Genomic DNA, 25,708 nt, shown 5'->3' on the forward strand with positions numbered 1-25,708 from the left:
TGAAACGCTAGGAGGTAGTAATGCGAGGGTGGTGCACTACCAGATAATATTCGCGACGACAGATTGTACGCAGAGCATACCAGGGAAACTTGAATCTACGTTAAGCGAGTCGTTTATGGAAGAATAATGCTTCGGTAATTTCGTTGCATCAACGATCCTCCATTTCCTTAAATTGAAAACTTTCATACATCCACGAAAAATCCTACAATACAGTTACGATTGAAAATGAATCGCTCTATTCAAAAATAAATCGTTCTATTCAAAATGTTATAATAATAACAGAACGAAAGGGATCTTCTCAAAGGGTTGATCTTCAGTGAAATTATCCTGATCGGTTTCGTGGAATCAAGATTAGTCGCCGAATGGCGAATTACAAAAAGGAGAAAGGCCAACTCTTTTCGCAGTTTGGCCTACTTCTTTGGCCGGCGAAATAATTCGGCCAGAAGGACGATGATGCAGCGTGGTCGACCATATGCCGAGGGAGATGGTTCCAGCCCACGGATAATTACAAGGGATGCTACGCTTGCCTTAAGGGGGTAGGGACGAGCTGAAATTCAATGGTGGGGCGCGTGGCTACATAAGGAAGGTACCGACCACCGAAGGGTCGCAGTCGGCTCGAAATTTCGGAGGTACCCGCGTCTCTATTCCTCGTCCACCTCTTCGGCCAACACTTTCGATCGTTCCATTCGATAACCAACAGTTATTGTTTCTGTTATAACAGTGTTATTAATACAGACAATAGTGAAGAATTGAGAAAGTGAACGAGTGAGTGAATACACGGTTGAGATAAGAAATCGAACATGGAAACATTGTGGTTCTTGTTCATCGTCTGGTGTACGACGATGGTTACCAGCTTCGATCTTGGACCAATTATCAGAATTGCTCAGTGCAGATCGCAGTGTTTAAGGAAGCATACCACGGATGGAGTTTGCGATTGGTATTCGGGTCAACAGCAAACCAGTTGCAGCATGGTAATTGAAATTCTAAGTCTTTTTGTTAAATCTCAGTCCCTTGGAAAGAAATGTGTTTAAAAATATCTATTTTCTCTTCTCTCGTTATTTGAACGCACACGAACTCTCCTCGTCTCAAATAGACTCACAAGTTGGAACTCGTCACGAAATTTCGAAGCACCCAACGCGACCCTTCCATGCCACACGCTTTCTCTCAAGAATTCCCTCGAAAAACCAACAATCCCAATTTTATTCTCGTCTACCAAACGATAAACGATCTCCTACGGAATCAAAATACCCTGCGAAAAAGTAACTCCGGATCACGTTCGTTTCGATTCGATCATCTGAAAATCGAAATAGGACCCTACCGTAGCCGACTCGTGGCGATAAATCTCGCGTGTCGGTTTTATGGGGCGCCGAGGAAAATCATGGTGGTCGTCCCCACCCTTGGCAGCCACCCCTGGTGGGTCGGACGCGTCGCAGATGGACAGATGGGAATCACGATTAACTCACGCACAATGGCTCGTACCACGTGTGTGTACTCGTAGGGCGTTGCTCATTTGGTGTACAGGGGGTGTCCATTAATTTCGGGGAAATCGATGCCATCTTGCTCGCGTGTACACCCACGGGCAACAAGAAAAAGAATGTCTCTGCGTGTGTGTGTGTATGTGTGAATAGGAGACACGTACACGGTTCGAACATTATCGTGGTTGAATCGAGAAGAGTTGAACGAGGGAACAGGGCGACGATGATCCATTCAAATTTATTCCCGAAAGGAGAAAGGAGAGGTCCTCGAGGCTCATTTCCCTGGGACACATTAGAATAACGATTCTCGGAGGAGGCGGACGCGCGGAGGTGGCTTAACGAAGGTCGTACTGGAGGGGAACCCCCTCGGTGAAAGAACGTCCAAGTTACGGTCGTCTAATGACGATTATTCGTTGATAGGGGAATCCTTTTGCGCTCGCTTTGAACCGACCTCCTTTCTTTTCCTGTACACGATAATTGTTTCAACTTGGGATCTCGAGGGAGACCGGTCGGTGTTCGACCGATTGGAAACGAGGGGAACATGCCTGAGATCGTTGGCAGGTTCCTCGTTCCATTGTTACTTTTCTGAAAGAATTGCAATTCTTCCTATTCGATCGATTAATCCATCTTGGACTCGTACCGATAATTTTGGTAATTTAATAGAGAAATAAAAATTCGCACCAGCAGGCAATTTAATCGGCCGATGGTAATCGAAGAGCCGTGGATTAGAGGCGTCGATCGCTCCATCAGATTTCATCCAGATGAAATGATCGTACCGTTATCGAGTTACGATCGCTGGAGGGTCGTAAAAACGAGTCCCCTCGTTCGGGAAATCAATGACCGGGGTCGCAGTAAAGTGAAATAAACGGGATGAAAGGGCGCCGCGAACGTCTACACCGAATCATTCGTGGCTTTTAATTTACTGGAATAGTAATCAACCCTGAACGATCCAATTTTCTATACAGTCATCAAACTTTTAATTAATCTCCTTTGACAATCGATCGTTTCGTCATTTCTTTTTCGCGTGTCCATTTCTCGTCACCGATGATATAATCAGCTGTTTCTGACTAATCCACCAGAAGCACTCGAGGCCCTTCTTCGAATCTCGTTTACGCATAGCAGCTAAAAGCCGACTGGAAAAATGTTACGGTCCTAAGAAATTATCGCGAGACCGAGTTTTTAGATGGCTGCGAGGTCGCTTCTTCTTTTTTCCGAGGCGTCATTAGCGCGAAAGAGGGAACCTATGTGTGGCTGTTTCTACGAAGCAGCCAGACTTAGAAGGAACATCGTGATGAAGGATAATTCAGGGAGTGAGGGTAGAGGAAAGGGGTCTGTCTCTAAGAGAACAGAATAAAAAAAAAAAGAAAAAAGAATCTGAAAACAGGGCTCCACGAGAGACGGTACCCCAATAAATATGAAGACAACAACGACGGTGCCTGTTATGCCTGAAACAGGTTGGAGCTAATTCGGACCCCCTCCTCAATTCTCTCTTTCTCTTTCTTTCATCTCTTTTTTTTTCTCCTCTTTCTGACTGCACCCTCTTCCTTCCCCTGGTCCTCTCTATAGCCGCTTAAATCGCTCGATTCAACGGTCCCAGCCGATGCTTTCTTATACTCCCTTTCCTTCTTTGCGTTCCTCAGCCGTTCCTCTCCCTCTTCATCCCCCTCCTGTACCGTCGTCCTTTTTACCCGTGCGTGCAAGAGCTTTTTGTTCGACGTTCAAACCTCCCTCTTCCCTCCGTGCTCGCTTCTTTCACTGTGTGTATGTGATTTTATTTTATTTTTTTTCTTCTTCTTCTGTGTTACAGTGCTGGCAATACTGCGAGGGCCTGGAGAATCGATGGGAGAAAACGAGAACCATTTGCGAGGGCGACCAGTATCTACATGTAAGTAAATTTAGGGACGAGACGGTCTTTTGGATTAGGGGATGCTGCGAGGGGGAAATTTTTGGTCGTTTCCTTTGACAAGGGGAAATTGCGTCGAGGGTTGTTTGCAGTTTGTTTCTGGGGCTAGTTCTAATCATTTTCCAGCAATTATTAGTGATACAAATATGTGCAGAAAATTTCGAATTATTTTGAATCTTTGTGCTCAGTTTATGTTAAATTCTTCGAGCGTATCGAACTAGCGGAAAATTCGAATCGATCGACCGTTGGAAACTTTTTTCGCGGGGGTTAACTTGAAACGTTTCGAAACCGTGGTAGAAATAATCGATGAGCATCGGTCCGTAGCCCTGGGACCAGAATAAAGAGAATCCTCGATAAAGGGACGCGAAGATCTACGGGCTGGGAAAATCCTTAGAAACGGCTACCTGTCGATTTTCACGGAAGATCGAGCCCCTTTGCCCTGTAACGCTCGAGTTTAAACAGTCGATGTATCGACCTCTAGAGATAGGAATCTTTTTCAAATATTTGGGCAACGTCTGACTACCAGGTTACGATGAACCTTCAGATCAGGATCCTTTGATGTTTCTTCAGATAAATAGAATGTCTCTTTTTAGGGGATGGTTAATTTCGCTTTCTGGTTAAAAATTGGCGAAATTAATTAACAGTTGATATTAATTATGTTTCCAGTGTCCAGCATGCCAAACGGCCTGCAACTACCGGAAGACAAGGGTAGAAGAAAAGTACCTTCCATCTATGTTACCAGCGCCCAAGAAGGCACCCATAGATCTAGACAGATTCGACGTGGCAGTGGTGATGCGTAAGGTGTACAAACAGTGGCGTGTGACCGGTTACTACTCGGGTGGGCACAGTCCAAACCTGAGACCGGACACTTGGATCATCGTCGCTATGGAGGACGGCGTGAAGCACTACAGCTGGCAAGAGTGGGTGCCGAAGCTGGAATCCCTGAAAGAAGGCCCATTGTACGAGGCGACCATCTCCTGGAAGGACGTCCAGACTCAACTCCAGAAACAAAGATCCCTGGAACAGGTCCGGTTCAACAACCGAGTCAGACAGTTCTTCCTGGAAAAATACGGCGAGAAGGTGCTCGCCGAGTGGAGAAGCCAGGAGGATTCTCAAATATCCGACGAGGTATTCCGAAGGTTCTTCTTCAGGAGGAAGGACGATCGTAAGGAGGATTCTATGGAAACTGACAACACACCGTCTACTAGCAATGATTACGAGAAATTGGACAAGGATCAAGGGAATAGGGAGTCTTACGTGGTGTCCTGGGAGCCAGAGACTGGAGGACTGATGGGCAACCAAGTGGCCGACTCGAATTCTGCCCAGATTTCTTTGGTACCCGGCACGAAATACTTCGTCAGAATCGCTTCGAACGACGGCCCAGGTAGCTTCCCCATCGAAGTGGACACCAGGCCTAATTTCGTCCAGGCTAAGAGGATAGAGAGGACCCTCGAGTACCTGTATCCTTGGGACGTCTACGCTGCCTGCGGTTGTGCTGTACTTTCGCTGATCATCCTTGCACTGGCTAAAATCTGCATGAAGAATAAAAATGCTGAGGTTGAAGAAGTTTGAAGCTGATTTTCAGGAATAAAAGGATCACCTTAAATATCGAAACAAGGTCTTATGGACTCTGTTAAAGTTGTCTACTGTTATGAAACAGTGGGAACAGATGATACATAAACGTTTAGTTTTTAATTGAAAATGATTTTAAATTTAAAAGTGTTGTATTATATGTGTATGTAGAAGTAAGTACCGTGAGTCTCAGGAGATTCACCCTTCTCTTAGGGTTAACACATTGACTGCCTCTCGAACATCTCATATTTTCTTTCCTTTTTTGGTTAATAAATTGTTAATAAAGTCGATGTGTTAATGAATCGTCGATGACAATGACAAACTCAGGGACACGTTTGCCCTCAAGTGGCAAATTTTATCGTCGAACGAAGATTAAGAAAGAGACTGCTAGATTATTGCCATCACTAGACTGCGAATGTTTATGCACTTATAAAATAAATTCTTCCAAAATCATTGCAAAAAAATAATATTTACATGGACATTCACGATCTAGATACTACTATTATGTATAACAGTTGAATCGATTACTTGGATCAACATTTTTGCAGAATAAAAATCGTTCAAGCGACCGATTCAATTTCACTTGACACTGTAAATTTGATGTTCGATAGATAAGAAAATAGCCTGTAAAACGTGTAAATGTGCTAGTGTAGTATGTACAAATCGTTGGATGATATTTTTGTACGTAATGGATGGTTAACTGAAAATCACTGCTTGCTCAACGCGCAACGAACAGACTGTTAAAAAGAGTTCCTATATCATCAGAGAAAGTAGAACAGCGCTTTTCGAGGCGCTAACCTGTGTATTTATTTGTAAATAGTAGTACGAAAGCTTGTACATAGTTCTTAAAATATAAATAAATCACTTGTGAACAAGCAAACGTTTGCGAACGTGACACGAACACATTTTTATCCTCCTGGAAACTTTGAATTTTAATCCCTTCTTTGGCAGAGTATCCTTGGCAGAGGATCAAAATTGAATGACGAGGGTTCCCTAGGTTCTTTCATCGAATTTCGGAAGGGTCGACTGTCCTCCCATATCGAATGGATTTAAACCAGATTACAGAGGGAATCGAACGTTTCAGAGAAATCCTTTGGAAGCCATAGAAAAGAGGATTTCCTCGAATAAACGTAAGATCGACCATGGGAAAACAGGATTTTACTTTCCAATATATCTTTTGCTTTGGACAAATTTTGAAATTAAAGGAATAGTAACCGCGTGAGTAGAAGATGAATATAAGTGGTGGGGATTAACCCTCGGACGGCGGACCATGAAGAGAACCCTAATTTCAATGCAACAACTAAATTTGGTGGAAGTGGAACCTTTACAATTGAAGATTCTTCAAGCCTGAATTTTAATTAAATTTTCATTTTCTAAATTTTACACCCTTCCTTTGAAAATTATTCTTCCAATAAACTCTTTCGTTAAAAAAATTATATCCTTGTACGTGTCGCGATTGATCCAATCTCCTCTGTTCATGGGTTAACGAATAAATTTCCCAATGAACGTTCTCGAAAGACCGTCAAGCGAAATAACTGTTACACGTCCGAAAGAAATGGCAGAGCTCTCGAGTCGGCTCGATTCGCCCCGGGGACTTTAGCTTACGAATCCTCCCGAGAAAGTCCCAAGAACGTCCATTTCCTTTCGAACGGGGCCGCTAGCAGCGGGAGAGATACGTTTGCTTCGGTAGTCGAAGAGGTACATTGAACTTTCCCGAGCGGCGAATAATAAACTTGTCGTGAGCCGAGGAAGTAAGAATAAAAAAGAATAAAAAAAGAAACGAACAGTCCAGTCCGTGGGGGAAGTCCAGATGTGTAAGCCTGTCACACACATGCGGACACACTGAGCAACCATGAAAAAGTGTGCCATGACCTCGAACAAGGTCCCGTTATCCAAGGCGAAGCCTTGGACGCGGTCGTCCTCAGTCTTGACTCGGAAGTCAAGCAAAGATGATACTGCTGCTCGCTTGTCTCAGCCTCCTGATCGGCCCCGGCGAACTGGGCACCCTGAACAATGGACCTTCCGTTGGTGTGACAACTATTTTTGGTCTTGGTGCACTGCCATTTGGATTTGCAGCTGGCCCGAGGTATTATCCATCGATTATCATTTTTTTAAATTTCATTATTTTCATTGGGGAAGCTGTGACCTCTTAAAAATCAAAAGACTCCTTGGATTCTGGCATACTCTGTATCATATTATAATAAAAAAGAAGTTATGATTATTATAAGGGGATATTGATATGTGTTAGTTTAGGTAATTGTTTCCAAACGGAAGTCATACGCGGTATTTGTTACTAGAATTAGTAGAATGGAGTAGTATCTTGTTATCGATGATCAGATTGTTACAAGGTTCCTGGTGTCACATGTATAGTACACCGTTGCTTTAATTACCGAGTCGTAGTCGATGTTATCTTGAACAGTGTTCCCCATGCTCGGTTATGTCTCGTTCCACTATTCTATATACGAATGGTTTCTCTTTTGAAAGTGGCGTGGAACCAATTTCGAAGGCAATGAGTCAAAACTGATTTCTATTTGTAACACATCCATCGGAGTATTAATTATAGAGTGTATTGTAATTCAATTTTCTAATTGAAGATAACAGTGTCTCATTCTATTTCGTAGCGATAGAATATAAATTTCTATTCCATTTAGATACGTTCCAAAATGGAAGAAGCAAGCATGCGAGATACCAGCATCTCAGCATCCAAACTCGCATTACGTCTGCGACGAAGCCGGGGAGGTCAAGTGTTTGCCAGGTAAAAAGAGAAAGAATAAGAAGGGATTAGTAGAACTCGTCCTTAGCAATAAGAAGCTAATGACATAGAAATTCCAGTTTGTATAACCGGTGTTCCTTTCATTTTTCTTTTTTCTCCTTGCTGTTAGGATGGACCGGAGATTTGTGCGACGTGCCAATCTGTCGGAAGGGATGCGACCCTCTTCAGGGTTACTGCCGTCGACCCAGCGAGTGTCGTTGCAAATTAGGCTTCTACGGTGAGCTATGCGACAAGTGTGTCGCTCTACCAGGATGCCAACACGGCAGGTAAATTTTCCTGAAAATTTATTACATAAATATTTAAAATGAAACTCTGTAAACCGAACCGCTAAAATAAATCCTCGACAAACGAAAACCGCAATCCACTTACTGCCGGTTTTAATTTCTCTAGAAACGTAATATTCCAGAAGAGATACGGTTACCACCCGATGCTAAAATTAACCGCGAATTTCAAACGAACGCTTTTATCTAACACGTCTACTTGGTTCATTTAACCCGGATCCAACCGTGAAAGTTTTCACCCATGACCAACCCAAAGATCTTGATTTCCATGTAACGCGAAACGTTCCTTTTCGAACACCACGTATCCATCTCGCGGCGCACCGTGACGCAATTGATTTTCACTTTCAGCTGTAACGTGAGCTTCGAGTGTTCCTGCGATCCTGGATGGAAGGGGATGTTCTGCTCGGAACCGATCTGCGCTGCCGATTGTCTGCCTAACCAGGGATACTGCGAGAAGCCAGGCGAATGCAGGTAACGCGCTAAGGCGTAATGGCGGAGTAATGAACGGTTATCAGTACCGGTAGCGGCGGATCGAAGCAACGAAACCGACAGGTTTTACCCGGCCCTTGTTCCATTAACGTTCATTGCTGCTTTAAAGCAATGCTGATCGATATAAGATTATCCTGATCGCCGGAAAATTTGCTATTCGAAGATTTGAATTTAATTCTAAGAACAAAGACTTGCAAATTACTTACATTAAAAAATTTAATTGATTTTCATCATCTTTTTGAATTACCATTTATGTAGATGTCGACTAGGTTGGCAAGGATCAAAATGCAAACAGTGCGCCGTTTTACCAATCGATATAAGATTATCCTGATGGCCGGAAAATTTGCTATTCGAAGATTTGAATTTAATTCTAAGAACAAAGACTTGCAAATTACTTACATTACAAAATTAAAATTGATTTTTATCATCTTTTTGAATTACCATTTATCTAGATGTCGACTAGGTTGGCAAGGACCAAAATGCAAACAGTGTGCCGTTTTACCAGGCTGCGTCCACGGAACGTGCCAAGGGCCACTGGAATGCCGCTGCGAACCCGGCTGGACCGGACTTCTATGTCAGACCCGTAAGTGACCCTCGAGTATCTCAATGTACATTTATCTAAATTTATTTATTCTGCCTGCAGCTATTTGCTCGCAAGGATGCAGCCGGGAGCACGGTAGTTGTCGTCGTCCAGGGACGTGTAGGTGTCGCGTAGGCTGGACTGGTCCCAATTGCACCGAATGTGTTCCTTACCCTGGATGCGTCCATGGATCCTGCAAACGTCCATGGGAATGTAGATGCGAACCTGGATGGGCGGGTGATCTATGCAACGAGAAGCTGACCTACTGCGACGAGCACCAAGGAATCTGTAAAAATAATGCAACTTGCATTAGTATGACGAAGGAAGATGGCAACTACAGGTGATGATACTTGACGATCGTCTTTGATAATTTGATTAATCAATGAATAATATAATCGTGAAATTTTATGTTACAATTAGATGCATCTGTCCTCTCGGTTACATGGGTCGTCAATGTCAAATCAGAACGATGGTACCATCCACGGAACTGGTACCACCCACGCCAGATTTAACTGAGTCAGAGGCGAAACCGCAAATGGTTCCAGTGAAACCGGAAGTAAACGAGAGCTCCCAGAGTCTCGAAGAAAAGGACAAAAACATGGTGAAAGAGGAGGAGCAAACGGTTGAACCATTAGGGCCAATTGTAATCACGGATCCTCCGTCCACGATTGACCCTGCCGCGACTGTTGGAAAATGGCCAACCGAACCACCCACGGAATCACCTGTTACAGAAAGGGACGACGAGAATGAAGCGTAAACAGGAACTCGACTGAGACTGCTTTCTGACTGTTATATATTTAATTAATTTATTTATTTATTGTCATTGCAATTAACGGTAAGAACTCATCGTTATTAAGTGAGATGTAGATTAATTTTTATAGCCCTTTGAAATAAACACTAATGCGTGTCTAAAGTTGTAATCAAAACTGAAATGAATATTGCAACTCGAAATGGAAGTCAAATTTAATACTCGATCAGATGCAAGCATCAGAAGCAAACAGGATGCAAGATTGCATTTCAGCAGGGCTCGATGGATTTTCGAGAAAGCGAACGTTCTGCTATCTCAAATCCAATTACTGCTTTCGATGGCTGGGTAGCAACGTAAATGGTACTCGTAGTAACTCTGCAGCCAGTACTTCCCTCGATATAAACGTACATATATAAACATTCCCGTGGAACGTTACGCTCGAATGGTCACGTATTCGATGTTACACGATGGATATTGCGCACGCTTACATGTGTCGTTTTCCATCGGCCCGATCGACTGCCCACGTAATCGACCGTCCAAGTCTCGTGTTCCTTACGTAATCCCTTGCATTTTTACCCTCCGTTCGTGCGTCATAGCTTGGACACTGGGGATATTCTACCACAAAGAAATTAATAATCGATATAATACACTAAAAACTGAAATATTTGAATTATACCAATTAACGTGAACTTCACTATAAAAATCAATTCATTTCAAGAATTTTGTAACATAAATGAGAAGAGTGTTAATTATCGAGGCACGCAAATGAATCTCTTCTTACATGTATATCTGAAGCAATGCGTATTACAGTTGCCTTACCAGAATTACGGAATAACGTTTACGTTTTGCTCGACCGCATTGCTGATCGAGGTCTGTCGATCCTGCTGTATGACTTAATCGACGATTTAGTTATGCTTTTAATTACGGTTGCATCGCCTTTCACCGTTCAAAACTAATTGATACTGAACCTTGTGCGATCGGGAATGATTTAGCAATCGCAAATACCTTCTGGAAAATTTCAACTGTTTTGTAATTATTTTTCTACTGGAATCATAGACACCTTGGTTATCTAACTGACGATGCAAATCAAGGGGGCAATGATTGATTTTATTTTCTAATGATAATTGATGGGTATGAAAGGGAGCTGAAGGTTTGATTGCAGGATCGAAAGTCTCTGAAAATTTCGGATAGTTTTATAGGCGAGATGGTTCGTTAGCGTCGACTAATTTTACGACTGACTCAGCATCGTTGGATTGCAGGTACGATCCTTGTTTGATCGTGGCTAATGAAGCACGTCCAGAGATCGACCTGTCTTTTAGCATGCTCTGATAATCGTCCTTCCAAGAACGTTGGTATGCATCGTCACCGCTCGATCTACGCCTTTTCTGAAACTTATTCTATCATTAACACGTTCGCCATGGAGCGAAAAACATGAGCATTCCTTTAGTAAATAAAATGAATCAAAATGATATCAATCAAGTGTGACAAATCGGTTGCATCGTTAATATTACTTAGATGTATCACGATTAAAACAGGTCTGATTCAATGCTCTCCTAATTTATCGAATCGAAGGAGACAATTACTTCCAATTACAATCATCTCCAGAAGGAGTCTAATGATGCTGTTAATCAAGGTCGAGCGATAAACCAACACGTTCGCGATTTTTTCTCGCACCGAGTCGATGTAGAATGAAATTAAATCGCGTAATTTACGCAAGTATAACGGTGTGGAAACGAGGCTAAGAATAATGACGGACGGTCATCAGCGAAAAAATGTCACAACGAGCAGTTCTCTCCTTCAACTTGCCTCTTTAATTGCATCCTTAATTCGAGCTTGCCTTCCATATCGAGCCTTAACCCTTTCATTAACGCGTCCGTTGTATAATCACGCTAAATGATTTATTTCGAACAACTGAGAAGTAATTTGGAAATGGAAGGGCTACAAAACCGGAAACCGATCGACCGATCTTTCTCGAAAAATAAAACGAGCCTATCGAACGGTGCGTTACGCATCGATCGATTAGTGTGTCTCGACGTGGAAACCGGTCGATCGATGTAGCTTCATAATCTAGTTATACGGAGACCCGTGCGTGTCATGCAAATGAACTGAAACATAACGGGGTCATAGTCCAAATTGCTTAGAATATATTCTAACAATCTAACAGGCAAAAGTTAATCACCGTATCGAATAAAAATAAAATTCTTCTTTCTGTATAGAAGAATATTTTAATCGAGATGACATAAGACGAATGGATTTTTCGATGACGCCTTTCTATTTTCGTCGATGGACCTCGATAAAATTTGGAAATAAAATGTCGTTTGAAAGTTATAGCTGACGGAGTTAACGAATAGACGACCCAGATTATGTATCGCGATACCTATTATGTCGCTGGTGATCGTGTAAAAATGGCAGGAAACACGCGATCGGGCTTAGAGCTGGGGGGATAGAAGAGGAAAAGTCGCAAGATCGTTCGGGCGGAAGGGAGGGGCAGCATCACGAGCGATTTCCCTTTCAATCGGTTCGCCCTTCGCCGTTCCCGCGATCCGAGAATTCCAGATCCGCAATTGCACAAATGTTGGCCGGCCTGTCTGTACGCGGTCCGCTTTCGAACGGTTAGCCGAATGGAAATCTACCGGTTCGAGCGGTCAGGCCGGAAGGGAAAGGGCGAGCTTCCCCTTTGCTCTCGCTGCTCCGGGGGTCCGTTCAAACGTTCCCCGATAAATAGAGGGCATCCGTTGAACGATCAAAGCGCAGCGTGTAATTACGTTTCAGCATCGCGACGTAGGTGTGCGATTCCGCGCGCGCACACGGGGGGAGAGAAACGTTCGCCTGCCTTTGACGCACGCTTGAATTTTAAGTTTCACCTCGACCGACTGATTTACGCTCGTACGCTCTTGCGATAGCGCGATGGAATGGCAAATATTCTAATGATCACCTGTCGGTTAAGCTATCCTTGCCGATAAGTAACAGGATCGATCAGCTCCACGCATTACGCACGCATCTTAAATGAAAGGTTTCGCGAATATATTTCTGAAATTTTTTTAATTAACTTTTCAACCCTTCAAAGACGGTGTCTGGAATATATTGGAAAAATAATTTTAAAGAGAATGTAAAATTTAGAAAATTAGAGAAAATTAGTTTGTAGTACCAATTCTATTAATGAATTTTAAAATAAATAAAGAAAATTGAAATATCGTGCAACTTCTCGATCCTTGATTAGGCAAATTATAATTGGTATAAAATTTTTAATTTCACTGAAAATATCAATCAAATTTGATACATTGAAAGTGTAAGTTACGTCACGAATGTGGCTCGATATTATATGGCGAATGATTAATAATGCATTCGATCCTAGCCGGTAATAATCGGCAGATCTGATTTTCCCATTGTCAGCGCGGGTCGTAGAACTGGTACCGTAATGATTCTTACGTAATCCCGAGTGACTATCGGGTCCAAGCATCTGTATTATGCCACACCGTCGTTAACTTAGCGGTTGCAATCTATTAGGCACATCGTGTGTACATGCACCGATACCCTCGGATGTAATGCACTTTTCAAAGTAGCACGATTGCGTTTCGTCCAGGGTCGTACGAAGGAAAAGCTTCGCGTGAGAATCGTTTCCTTTTTCTTTTTTGCAATTTCGAATTTTTGCAATCATGCGTGAAAATTACAACGATTTTCCCTTGTCTCGATGAAAGTTGACACTCGCCTTTACTCGATTTCGTTCGAAACTCGTCAGACTCGAATCCTGTGCCTTTTTCCTGGAGACAGGAAAAGGAATCAGATGAAGTTTCACCTTCTGTGTCATTCGTTCGGCTGATTCAAGGACACCAAAGAAAAGGTGTGAAATTGTCGACTCAGTGTCTCACACCTGTGTCCTTTTTTTCACCAAATTGAAATCATGCTGAATTACGTTCTTGATTTCTAAAATTGTATATCCTTAATGTTCTTATTTGTCTTCAGAATAAAACTGAAGTTTGTTTATCGAAACGTCTGAAGATTGTTTTTACAGTTTTTCGTGGCCTCCAATTAGTCCTCGCCTCTCCACTTTTCCTCCACAATTTCGCAATGTTTTCGAATCAATAAAAAGATCTTGAAACATCGTCGAACGTATAATTTCGTGTAAAATATCTGAATCGTTGATAAAAGTAACGGGCGTTCGAGAGACAGTTTTACCACTCTTTAGACATCGTTTACCCGGCGAGTGGCTCATTGCGGATAGTCGGTCGCACGGTTTTGCATATGCACTTCTGCAACGGGCGCATGCATGCCACACGTATCGTTTACCAGCGGGTTGCAACGTTCAACGTGAATGGTCGCTTCTGTTCTGCTGCGGTCGCCGGTACCCTTCACTGAATTCCGATCGGATGCAGTTCGTGAGGGATATCGTTCCGTGGGATCACGATCGTTTCGCCGAGATATCGGAACCAATAATGATCTTAAAAGGAAAAAGAACGTAATTGGCTTCCGTTGAACGGCTCTCGATATCCGACCGTTACGGTTAACTTTGTTGCTCTATAGTTTGCTTCTTCTTCAAGAAAGAAGAATAAATTGTTTAAAATTTATGTTAACATTGATCTTGAAGAGACATATTCTTTTCTGACCTTTTCCATCGACTAACTCTGGCAAGTCGAGATCGTGCAATTCAGCGAGACAAGAATTAGCAGCGGCTGGAAATCGCCCGAGGCGCTTCTTCGTCGCTTGTATAACTAATCTTCATGGTCTGCGACCTACCGCAAGAAGGTCTCTGCCATGGTCGATTTGAATTAACGCTTGCCACGCTCGTAGTTAGCCTTGCTATTGTTCCTTGTTCCTTGTGACCCCTCCCCTTTAACCAACCAACCAGTCGACAGGTTTCAATTTACCGCGGACTCTGATAAAAGTCGCGTGCCGCATGATCGATCGACAAGCTCAGACACTGGTCATATTTAATTTCTGTCATTGCTTTGATCTATGCACGTTCGGAGAAATTATCTTTACTTTTGGCTACGGTTTCTTATTCTTGACACCTTGCGTATCGCTTCCTTGTATCTATAGGATCCTTACTTTATATAATTTATAGGAGACTTCAACTTGACAAGAACTGCAGTGATACACCTCGGCGCATAGGTGTCCAAACATAGTTATCATAGTAATTTATAATTCCTCACACACTGCGTTATATTCATAACGTCAGAACTACCAAATCCCTTCTAAAAAATCTTCCATTTTTTATTTTAAATTACAGAAATTATTGAAGTGCGATTTTTGTCATGATAGAGAATAATTTTGTACGATACTTTATGTTTCATCCCTTATTTATTTATCTTAAGTAAATGCTCATCGAATGTTCCTTTAATTTAAATTAATAATAATCTGTGCTAACTTAAAAATGCTTGTCTCCAAAGAGTTAATTAGACTCAACAGCGTTGATACGTTTCTCAAAGGGAGAATCATTAGTGTTAATAAAAAGGTCAGTGCAATCGTTCGTCGATGAATAATGATCGATGGTATCTATAAGTTATGGCGTTTGTAATTGCTTGTAAGCTCGTTAATTCTCTGACGTAAGTATGAGCAATTTCAACAATACTATGGCTTATGTATAACATTGTCCGAATGTGTCGACGGCCTATTGAAATGGGTGTGTTTCGCTTGCAGCGAAATTTCTCACGTATCCTGTATCACGTACCTTATTTCATCCACCTTATCTATCGCGTGTCCAGGATTTTGCTCACACGATATTTCATTCCTTTCAAAAATCCTTCCTTCACGCTAAGTGGCTTTAACATATGAAATTTCTTATCGATACACTATTCTAACGGAAAGTGTTTTGTATTCTGCTTTGCAACATTGTTCTAAACCTAATCACAGGAAAGATCGTTATAATCAACCCTGGATAGTTTTTAATTTTTATTTAAAAAAAAAAGATTGTGACGTTAAGGATTTCGAAACGATCATAATGCATTAGTCATTGACTATTCCTTAATTTTTAGGTACAACTTTCACCGGTTTTAGCCATCGATCATGACGTGGCTAAAACCAGTTCCATGGAATTTTTAATACAATCTCTGACTCAACAAAGTAATGCACAAAGGAACAACTTGTTTATCGTACGGACGTTTCGTTGGAAAAATTTTCACTCCTGGATAAGGACTAGCCACCCTGAATATTCTTATAGATAAACGACCCAGAAGCTTTCCTCGTGCGTTAGCTTGACTTACGTAAGAAAGATCTTGATAGCAACGAGGCAGTCACTGTTTTCACCGACACTATTAGCAAATAGTCAGAGGAATTTGTATTTTTATCCCTTTGTTCGGGGGTGAACTAGAATTTAAATTTTTACTGGAGGAATAGTGACCTGACTGGCCCTAATTTTAACTCTTAGCAGAAAGGGTTGTTTTTCTTTATCTTTCTCAATTTTCGGGAATTTTTAGAACATAAATTTACATTAAGTGTTAATTAATTAATTCCCAAATCTCTATCTGTCCTCTAGGAATCAACCCCAATCTCTTCCTAATCGCTCCCTTGTATCTATAGGATCCTTACTTTATATAATTTATAGAAGACTTCAATTCAACTTGACAAGAATTGCAGTAATAAATCCTGATCGAGTCAATGAAATCGCTTGTGCAAATCAAGAGATCGTGACTGATAAGACATCAAACGACCCGTTTCGTTCTTAATCAACCAGTCAGCTGTTTGAAACTCTATATTACGTCACGCTTTCTAAGTTTCGGGTCACTAATGACGAACTTGCAGTTTTTGTTTTCTCGCCGTTTTGAAATACACCCACTAAGGCAATAACAAAGAAACTAGCAAACGATAAGCCTGATTATTTTCCAACGCCAGATGTGAATAATAAAACTGTCGTGTTTCTGGACTGAACATGATTGGATCGATCTGAATGGCTTTGTCGGACTCGATTTAAGAGGGAATGTTAAACTGAACTGATTGCTGAACTAAGTAATACAAATCGGGATAAAGATCGATAGAACGATGCAAATAGATCGATATCGATTGTAAAATAGGGATTCTTTTACTGGTATTGCCAGTATTCTGGTAATGAGTCTTGAAATTGCAAAGCGCATTCTACAATGAAGCTATTACGAATGTACAGTCTTAAAAAAGTAAGAACTTGTATCCATAAAATAAAAGTTTATGACGTTGACAAGATCTTTCCAGTTCGCTTGCATTTCAAAGCAAAATGTAAATTGCAACATTCAATTATACTAAACTGTAAGAAAATGGATGTAAGTTAAATTTCAGATTGTATCAAGTGTTTGAATAAAAAATTTGTTCAGAGAATTGAAAATTCAGATTAATCAGACTGCAGACACATTAAATTAGAAAAATATGCAGAAACTGGAAAATGAAACCAGGAAATGTCTCTCCTGGGTCATAAATACTTCTGAATATAAAGTTTCCTACTTTTCCAGATCTATTAATTTCTACTCGTTACACTGTACGGTATTGCATAATTTCTAAGTGATTTTGCTACATACGCCTCTGACTTCGTGCAATTAATTACGGTGTCAATTATAGCTGCACGATTAACTAAAAACTCTTGTCTTATATTTTTCATTTTGCAATTAACAGCAATATTTCCTAGGCAATATTTCAAATTAAGAGAAACAAACCCTTGCAGGTCTAACGCAACTTTAATTAATAAGTATTCTTTTTTTGCAATTTTACCACTGACCAATTACTACTTCCCAATAAAAAGAAAAGGAAAAAACAGCTTTGCTACCCTTCAGCATTTCAAGCAATCCTCAGCAAACATTTCACACTTTCTCTCAGAAAATTCTTTTCCAATTTATTACAGAATTACGGTCTGTCGTCATTTCCAGCGATGTTAAGTATCCTCGTTAAAGAGTCCGCCTAAGCTCGAAATGCACACTCGCTTATATATGTATGCATCTGCATAAACTGCTCGCGTTCCATGTACCCGGCACTAGTGCACGTACAACGTGTTATACAATCGCTGGTGTACATTATATATTATAATGTGTAAAGCTGTGTGACCGTATCTTGGGTAAACAGTACATATACGCGGTAGGTGTGGCGATAGAACACCGATCGGGCATTGGCTTTCGATTGGCGGGGTGCACGCACAAAATGAAAGTGAATTCCCTATATAAAGGGTGGTTTTCTAGCTACGCGACAGAAGCCATTTAATTTTCCATACAGGACACTCTAGCCAAAGTATTAGCCGGTCAACATGAGGGCCCTGGTACGTTACGTTTTCATCCGAACGAATCGTCTCGTGGCTTCGAAATAAACTTTTCTCAAATCCCTCTGTGATTTTCTTACGAGTGTTCAAGTTTTCGTGAACGTTCCTAGTGAAAAGTCTTCTCTTTTATAAACCAATCATTTGACATTCTTCTTTTTCCATCAAGGTATGTGTGATGCTGATCGCCGTGGCGTTCGCCGCCGAAGAAAAAACCGTCCAGAAGCGTGGACTGCTGGGTTTGGGAGGTTATGGCGATCTGGGCCTCGGAGGTCATGGTCTCCTCGGTGGTGGTCTGGGACACGGAAGTGTGGCGATCGCCGTTCACGATAGGCCCGTCGCCGTACCAGTTCCGGTCCCGAAACCGTACCCGGTCGCCGTCGACCGACCAATCCCGGTAAAGGTAAGAATAACGTCTGCACTTCCTGCTTGCTCTTACAAAACTCGACACGCTCTATTAATCCTGAATTTTTCCACGCGAACGTTCCTATAATTCCTACGAATTTGTGCGTTTTCTTCTGTTTCTTCAGGTACCAGTCGCGGTCCCGCACCCAGTTCCAGTGGCAGTTCCGGTCCCCCAGCCTTACCCTGTGGTTCAAACCAAAACCATCACGGTTCCAGTCGACAGACCCTACCCAGTGTCGGTTCCAGTTAAGGTGCCCGTACCTGTACCGGCCCCATACCCCGTCAAGGTGAGTCGAAATCGATGTTTTTGATTTTTTCCCTGATTTTATTAATTACATCATTTTTAATTGCATTTTCAGGTCGCGGTGCCCCATGCAGTTCCAGTCGCTGTTCCCCAGCCCGTCCTCGTCAAGGAAACTGTTCCCGTTCTCGTTCATGGACACGGTTTGGGACACGGTTTGGGACACGGTTTGGGACACGGTTTGGGACACTACTAGATGAATTTTTCACCCACCTCCCCTTAAAATCTTGCCACCAACCCCTTTCGCGTCTAACCCCCACGCAGCATCGCAAGAGACATCATGACGAGCGCAATACCAAAACACGTTCTCCTTCCGCCGTAGTGGTTACGAATCATGCAATAAATTGATTTTATAAATGTTTTTTAAAGAAACGTCTGCTATTTTCTTCCACAAATTACCCATCTTACTTTTTTAAAACGTCAACAACTTTCGAGGGTAGTTTTAAAGAACCTCGGCGTTGAATTAATTATTAATTGACCGATCCTTCTCGTTAAGTCGTCATTAAGGTATTAATTATACGCAAATGATAATGTTTCGACACTTCCTCGCGCGACAAGCGATCGGCACCTTTTATCTGATCCTCTTATTGTGTAGAATTCTCAACCCGAACCTTGGCTGCGATTTCGCGCGATCTGGGAACCTCGACGAATCCCGATTCTCGAAATCACACGGAGTTCATAGAATGCGGGTCACGTTGAATTTTCCTTTAGGCTTTCCTTAATCTGTGTCTATATTTAGTAAGCCCCTTTTTGCGGTATCAAACAAAAGGCCGTTAAGAATTATCCATGAAATCCTCTTGCCAAACTAGCAACTCTGTGAAATGAATACGCCTGACCATTTATGGTGGCTTTTCCATTTAATTGTTCAGGATAAATCTTACAAGACAGTGGTTTTTTGATTAATGATGGGAATTATATAATTTGTTACAAAAGGTTTTGTACACTCTCATTAAGAGCTCGATGGTGCAGGTTAAAAACTGTAACACTCGTGAAGTAATTATGTAAGGACCATCCGAACCTTCACATATGAAAGTAAACGTAGAAAACAGGAACAGCTCAAAACGAGTTTTTTTTTTTTTACGTTGATGTCGCTTGAATTTCAGGTCGAATTCTTTTCGTTGCTTTAATTTTGTTTGCTTTGCAAGAGAAAACGACATTCACCTCATAAAGCGACTGAGACATGATCTTTTACCTTTGCTGGTATAAAGATCCATTTTTTGCACCGGCCTCTATGCAAATTCTCTTTGGCAGAAATAAACCTGTCGATGGTTTTATTCATTTCAACGATTCTTCGGATCGTGCTTCGGTTCCTTTCTCGGATAGCAATCAAATTTCGACAATGATTAATAAAAAGTTATATATATTTGTTTATAAATCAAGCTTCGATTCACTTAGCCGTTTCTCGACATATTTCACGTATCGTTTCTTCATCATCCGTATTTCTTTCCTGTCGATAATCTTTGCGCAATTTTTCTACAAGAACGTTAATTATATTCTAGTCGTAAAATTTAGCGAAATATCTCGCGTCTGTGGAAACTGTGTATTACGAAACACCCTTAGAACACGTCTGTTTTCCCAGCCTGTATTTCGCTTACTAATTAGGAATTTGCAGAAGAATTACGATCCGAGGCGTTTCTATCAAAACTTTTAGTTTCTGAAAGTAGACGTATCATTTCTTTCATTTAAATCTTTCCGCTTAAAACCTAAAAGGTTTCGTATTCAAAACACCGTCGAAGGAAAACATCCACATTCTTCAAAAATTCATTACAAAAGAATTCATTGAATTCGAATCAAGAATAAAAATAGCTGGATAACTTGTTCCTCGAAATTTCTCGTTGATTGCTCAATCGATGAATCCTCTTGTAAGTAGTTTTCAATGTCGCGATTTAATGCATCGATCACGAGACAAAGTCAACTTTCCTTTTGTGAATAGACCACACGTTCGGGAAAGTTGAGAGCTGGGGCCATTTTGGATCGTATTCATTTTCATGACAATAAAGAGACATGCACGGTGTCGTAGATCAGGATGATAGCCCGACAACGTAATTCCTGCACGAGTGAAATTTTCGTACGTTTAAATGGCACCGCTCGAGAATGGCTCTGCGGGCCATTTTGCTCGACTGAAACGGAGCAAATTGCTCCGTTTACGAGGTGTGACGTAAAGATATACTATTCGATAATAACACGTTTGGACCTTGTTATATGGTAACAAACCTGTATCTTTAATTAGAGCGATGGGTGATTGATAGGTGTCGTTAGAGCGATAGTTTAAAATTATTTATAAACTATTTGAAATTCCTTATATAAATAATGCACAAAGAAACACACTGGTTGCCTTAAAAAGCATCACCCGTTACGCTTACCTCACCGCTCCCGAAAAAAGGCAGCCTTCAATGAACAATTCAGCTCTTTCCATCACCGATATGTCCTATTCCGCGGAGCTATAACGACCGTGCAAACGGACCTGCCATAAACGTAACAACCAGTTAGGGTAAACACGAAATTCGGGCATGGTATTTTCGTCGATTTCGCTGCAACCCGCTTCGCGATGGTTGCGCAACCCGCGAGGAACGGACCCATCTCGAGCGCGTAACAAACGGACCGTGGCTGGTGTGTGCGTTTGAAAGAAGGGAAAAGGACAAAGCCAGTTTCCGGTGTCGAAATCGGCCGAGAAACGATTTATGCAACCCGCTACGCGCATAACCGCCGTATACTTGATAATATTAAAGAATTATTTTTTAATCGAATTTACCTGGATGACCCGCGCAGCTGTCGAGCTTCCTTCTCCGCGCAAAACGTACGTGCACACTGATTTTTTCCAGGTGAAGGTACGCTAGAATCGCGGCTGGCGAGAGAAATAATCCAGCTACGATGATCAATTAACATTGCCGTGATCGACCTTGTAACACTAAACGTTATCTGCGTACAGCTTCCAAGGGGTTAGGAAAATCGGTGTATCCCGATCAAGGTAATGAATCATCGACGTTAACAGTACAAAATAACAATCGTTCTAATAAGAACAAGGTGAACAAGAGGGACTATTAGAAAGAATCTTACAAGGGAAGTACACGACCTTCGTAACACTGATTGGGTCGGAATTTTGCATAATTAGAGGGGGGACACCAGAAATATGAATTCTGCAAAATCATAAAATGCATCTCAACTTTAACGAGAGCTAACAAGGGATTCTTCCCTTTTTTCTTCTTTTATTTAATTTATTCCACCTGGTATCGTTTTACGATTTGTAACCAGTCCAATGTTCTTAGAGAATCCGCAACCTTGCTCGAAATGTCAGACGCGAAAATTTGAAATTCTAAACCGAGAACGTTATTAATTGTCACGGATCTACGAAACTAGTTGTTCGTCCGCCAATTCGGCCGGTGCAGGGGCGTAGATCGAGGTCGATCAAAGAAGGAAAAACCGAAAATTTTTAATGGAAGAAAGAGGGAGGCTGCGATACTAGACACTCCAATTAAATTAAACACTTTTTATCTACTGTAAGAAAAGGGAATTTTTGACTGAAACGATGTAACCTGTTTCGGCTAATTAAATTCGCATTTTTATGGAAATTCGATGATGGTGATTGGAAAAAGAAATAGTTGTTAAACTGCTCTAGGAAATCCTAATGACTGATGATAAAATTTTGTGCGAATAATTGAATGTAACAAAATTGCTCTTGAAATTATTAAAGCATTTTTGATCCACCTTGATTTTTCACACTTCCTTCCTTGTCTTGGCATAATTATAGATGTTTTCCTACTACACTACGTCACCCAATTAGCAAAACAATTTATTTGTCAAAAAAAAAAGACTAAATTGGCTAAAAAACAGCCTTGAAAATTGTTATTCTTTATTTACGAAAGAAAGGGTGAGATGAATATTATTGGCCCAGTAAATTTCACTTATGACACTTTGATCGTGTATAATGATGTTAAAATGACGGGTGCTGGACAGTGGGTTTTTTAAAGGAATCATTTCAGACAGGTGTCTGCATAACGACCGAAATTGCATGGAATTGCAAAATATTCGCTCGATTTCAGTAATGGCAAAACCTCCCGCCCAGCAGGAAAGAGAAATGAGTTTCGAACTCTTCAACGAACCACATATCCATCAATTTTAATTGAAAAAACAGTGAATGTGTCGGGCAATTCAATTTGAAAAAATTGATCTTCGAAGTCTAAATCTTATGTGTCAAACGTGATTAATCGAAAGATTGTATATTGTAATCAAAATGCAAATTCAATTTCAGCTTCATTATTTATACAACTACTCGATAACCGTTTGATAATGAATGCAGGGGGTAGATGCACCCTGGCGCGTATCAGAATGCGTTTCTAAACAACAAACAATAAGGCGAGGAGGTAAAGTATTAATCAAGAAGGTGGGGCATATATAATCTTTCGCAAGAAAAAGGAGCGGAAAGAGCTTTGCCTTGGATCGCTTTTCGAGGACCCCTGCTCGCTCCCCACGCCCAATTTCTTTTCACCGTTTCTGTAGCCCGCCACATGCCCACCACCGTCGATCCGTTCAAGGGTTCGTCGTGGACGTCTCAACGTATAAAAGCAGAGGATCTTCTTGGTATCTCATCAGTCGCAAAACAACGACCAGCCAAGTCCGATAGCAGCACCATGAACGCTAAGGTGAGCACCACAGCCTCTGCGAACACTTGCAGTCAGTCTTTCCTACTGATCAGATCTTTCAATTGTCTGTCAGTTCGATGACTATAAAAAAGTTTATATAAAATCGAGAAATTTAAGAAATGAAAAATCAAAGTCCAGTAAAATTTGTTGAAAGTTGCAATCTTTCAATTTTTTAATTTTTCAATTCTTAAATACTTTGATTTTTCAATTTTTCAATTTTTCTAATCAGAAAAATTTTCAATAAATTGTATCGTACTTGCCTAACCATACACCTCCTAATTCACTGTTCCAGCTCTTCATCGCCTTCGCCTTAGTGGCGGTGGCATTCGCCGAGGAACAAAGCGAAGATACAGTGACAGTAACGAAGAAGGAGAAACGAGGAATCTATGGAATAGGATACGGAGGACACGGAGGACACGGAGGAGGATACGGTGGAGGATACGGCGGAGGATACGGTGGAGGATACGGTGGAGGATATGGTGGAGGTGGTTATGCCGTGCCAGTAGCTGTTCCTGTTCCGCAACCTGTCGCTGTTCCCGTTGACAGACACGTTCCCTACCCGGTTAAGGTAAAATTCTTCTCCATTTACTAGACCACTTGGTGAATACCGCAAAAGTACGTGCCTCGAGGAATGTGCCGGGAAACCTGAAAGTAAAACGTTGCGTGTCATTCGGGTGTTAGTTATACATTTGAACCTCGTTTTGAAAAAAAAGAAAAAAAAAATGAAATCGTGCATCGAGTAGAAGGCGACCAACGTGTGGAAATAAGAGGACCTCGGGCTCCTAACCACGCTCTGTTTATCGCGGAATATCTGCTCCTGAGATTGGCAGTCAGATACTTCATCATCGGACGTTAATTAACGTTTCAATGCGAACGAGTGCGTGGATTTCGTAAGGCTGGAACGCTGGAAATCCCAAGCTTGCGAGCCGGATTTCTTTGAAAATTTCGTAAATCTTGCGATAGTCAATTTCGTTTAATCAGGTGTGATCTAGAATTGCAAACCTCGTTAGGTGCAAAGTCTGTCTTACCACAAATTACAAATTTTCGATTTCTCAAAACGTTACAAATTTTCCTGTACAGGTACCAGTCGCAGTGCCAGTGGACCGTCCATATCCCGTCCACGTGCCGAGACCTTATCCAGTGGAGGTGACCAGGCACGTTCCAGTCCCTGTTGACAGGCCAGTCCCAGTTCCAGTCAGCGTTCCTGTCAAGGTTCCAGTGCCAGCCCCGTATGCCGTCAGAGTACCTCAACCCTATGCCGTGCCGGTCGTCAAACCCGTTGCAGTGCCAGTGGGACAACCCACGGTGATCGTTGAGAAATCCAACAACGGATGGAATGTCGGTGGTGGTGGTGGTGGTTACTCCTCCTGGTAAACAACGAGCCAAACTCTTCGTGGATTTTAGGGAGCTAGCTTCGCTCGTCTCAGCATCGTTGCATCGATTCTCAGCTGATCGTTCGAACGATCGCAACCAACGATGTTTCTCGAAACGATTTTCTATCGAGGATAAGGACACTCCTGAAAGCAACCGTTGGACAATGATTTCATCCTCTGGATTTTTCTTTTTTTCAATCACCTATTTTTTCATCAACGACGCGAAGATTGGCTCCCATGACTGGATCTGGCCCCCTGTCGGCCCGTTCTTGACGTCCACCGACCATCCGGTTCGATGGATCTCTTCGTGGGATGGATAGAAGGAGCAGATCGAACGTGTTTCGCCTCTGTGACTTTAGGCATAATTTTGTATCTCGTTTAACTGTCTCTTCTTTTGTACATGTAAATCGACGTCCATTTTGCATCGTAGAAATAAAGGATTTTTTTTCGTATGAAACATCTTTCTTGTTCTTTGTACAATTTACTGTGGGAAAATTTAGTCGTGTTAGATATGGAAGAAATTAGAGGAACGTTTAATGATAATTAAGTAAATTAAAAGCGGATATGGAGCAAACATTTTTGGGTGGAAATAACTGTGTAACTACCGTCTCGTTGTCTCTCCTTATATCACCGTTACGCAATACACAAAACATGTAACTTGAAAAAAGCGAAACAAGATTTTCGAATGAAATCAGAAGAATAATTTTATTTTAGTAATAGATTGATTTCATCGTATTTTTTTAGAAAGTTCTAGTAAAAATGTTCAAATAATAATTAATACTGACATTGATGAACTACAAAATCATTTTAAAAAGTTCTAATCTCAGTCGTCCGGAACTACTCGTTTCACTATTTAGATTACATATTTAAAACCTGTAGTCCACTTTCATGGCACGAGGAACGGGAAGTGAGTTTTCAACTGGTTAGACGATTCCTATTACAGATACCTGTTGCTGATACCA

The 25,708-nt window shown here is 41.5% G+C and overlaps 3 protein-coding genes across 3 annotated transcripts; all 3 read left to right on the forward strand.

Moving 5' to 3' along the window:
• Positions 1 to 783: 783 nt before the first annotated feature.
• Positions 784 to 5,181, forward strand: LOC114873345. Its single transcript, XM_029181579.2, has 3 exons — positions 784 to 971; positions 3,283 to 3,360; positions 4,045 to 5,181. The coding sequence occupies exons 1-3, from the start codon at positions 801 to 803 to the stop codon at positions 4,948 to 4,950; spliced, it is 1,155 nt and encodes a 384-aa protein (XP_029037412.2). The 5' UTR covers positions 784 to 800; the 3' UTR covers positions 4,951 to 5,181.
• Positions 5,182 to 6,899: 1,718 nt separating this feature from the next.
• LOC114873338 (protein jagged-1-like) lies at positions 6,900 to 9,830 on the forward strand. Its single transcript, XM_029181567.2, has 7 exons — positions 6,900 to 7,036; positions 7,602 to 7,705; positions 7,833 to 7,989; positions 8,353 to 8,475; positions 8,946 to 9,076; positions 9,137 to 9,413; positions 9,494 to 9,830. The coding sequence occupies exons 1-7, from the start codon at positions 6,900 to 6,902 to the stop codon at positions 9,828 to 9,830; spliced, it is 1,266 nt and encodes a 421-aa protein (XP_029037400.2).
• Positions 9,831 to 17,815: 7,985 nt separating this feature from the next.
• Positions 17,816 to 25,151, forward strand: LOC114874121 (tetra-peptide repeat homeobox protein 1-like). Its single transcript, XM_029183090.2, has 7 exons — positions 17,816 to 18,030; positions 18,197 to 18,430; positions 18,558 to 18,719; positions 18,792 to 18,924; positions 23,231 to 23,373; positions 23,666 to 23,941; positions 24,454 to 25,151. The coding sequence occupies exons 1-7, from the start codon at positions 18,019 to 18,021 to the stop codon at positions 24,745 to 24,747; spliced, it is 1,254 nt and encodes a 417-aa protein (XP_029038923.2). The 5' UTR covers positions 17,816 to 18,018; the 3' UTR covers positions 24,748 to 25,151.
• The last annotated feature ends 557 nt before the right edge of the window (positions 25,152 to 25,708 follow it).

The sequence above is a fragment of the Osmia bicornis genome, chromosome 7 (genome assembly GCF_907164935.1).
Source record: "Osmia bicornis bicornis chromosome 7, iOsmBic2.1, whole genome shotgun sequence".
Classification (NCBI taxonomy): domain Eukaryota; kingdom Metazoa; phylum Arthropoda; class Insecta; order Hymenoptera; family Megachilidae; genus Osmia; species Osmia bicornis.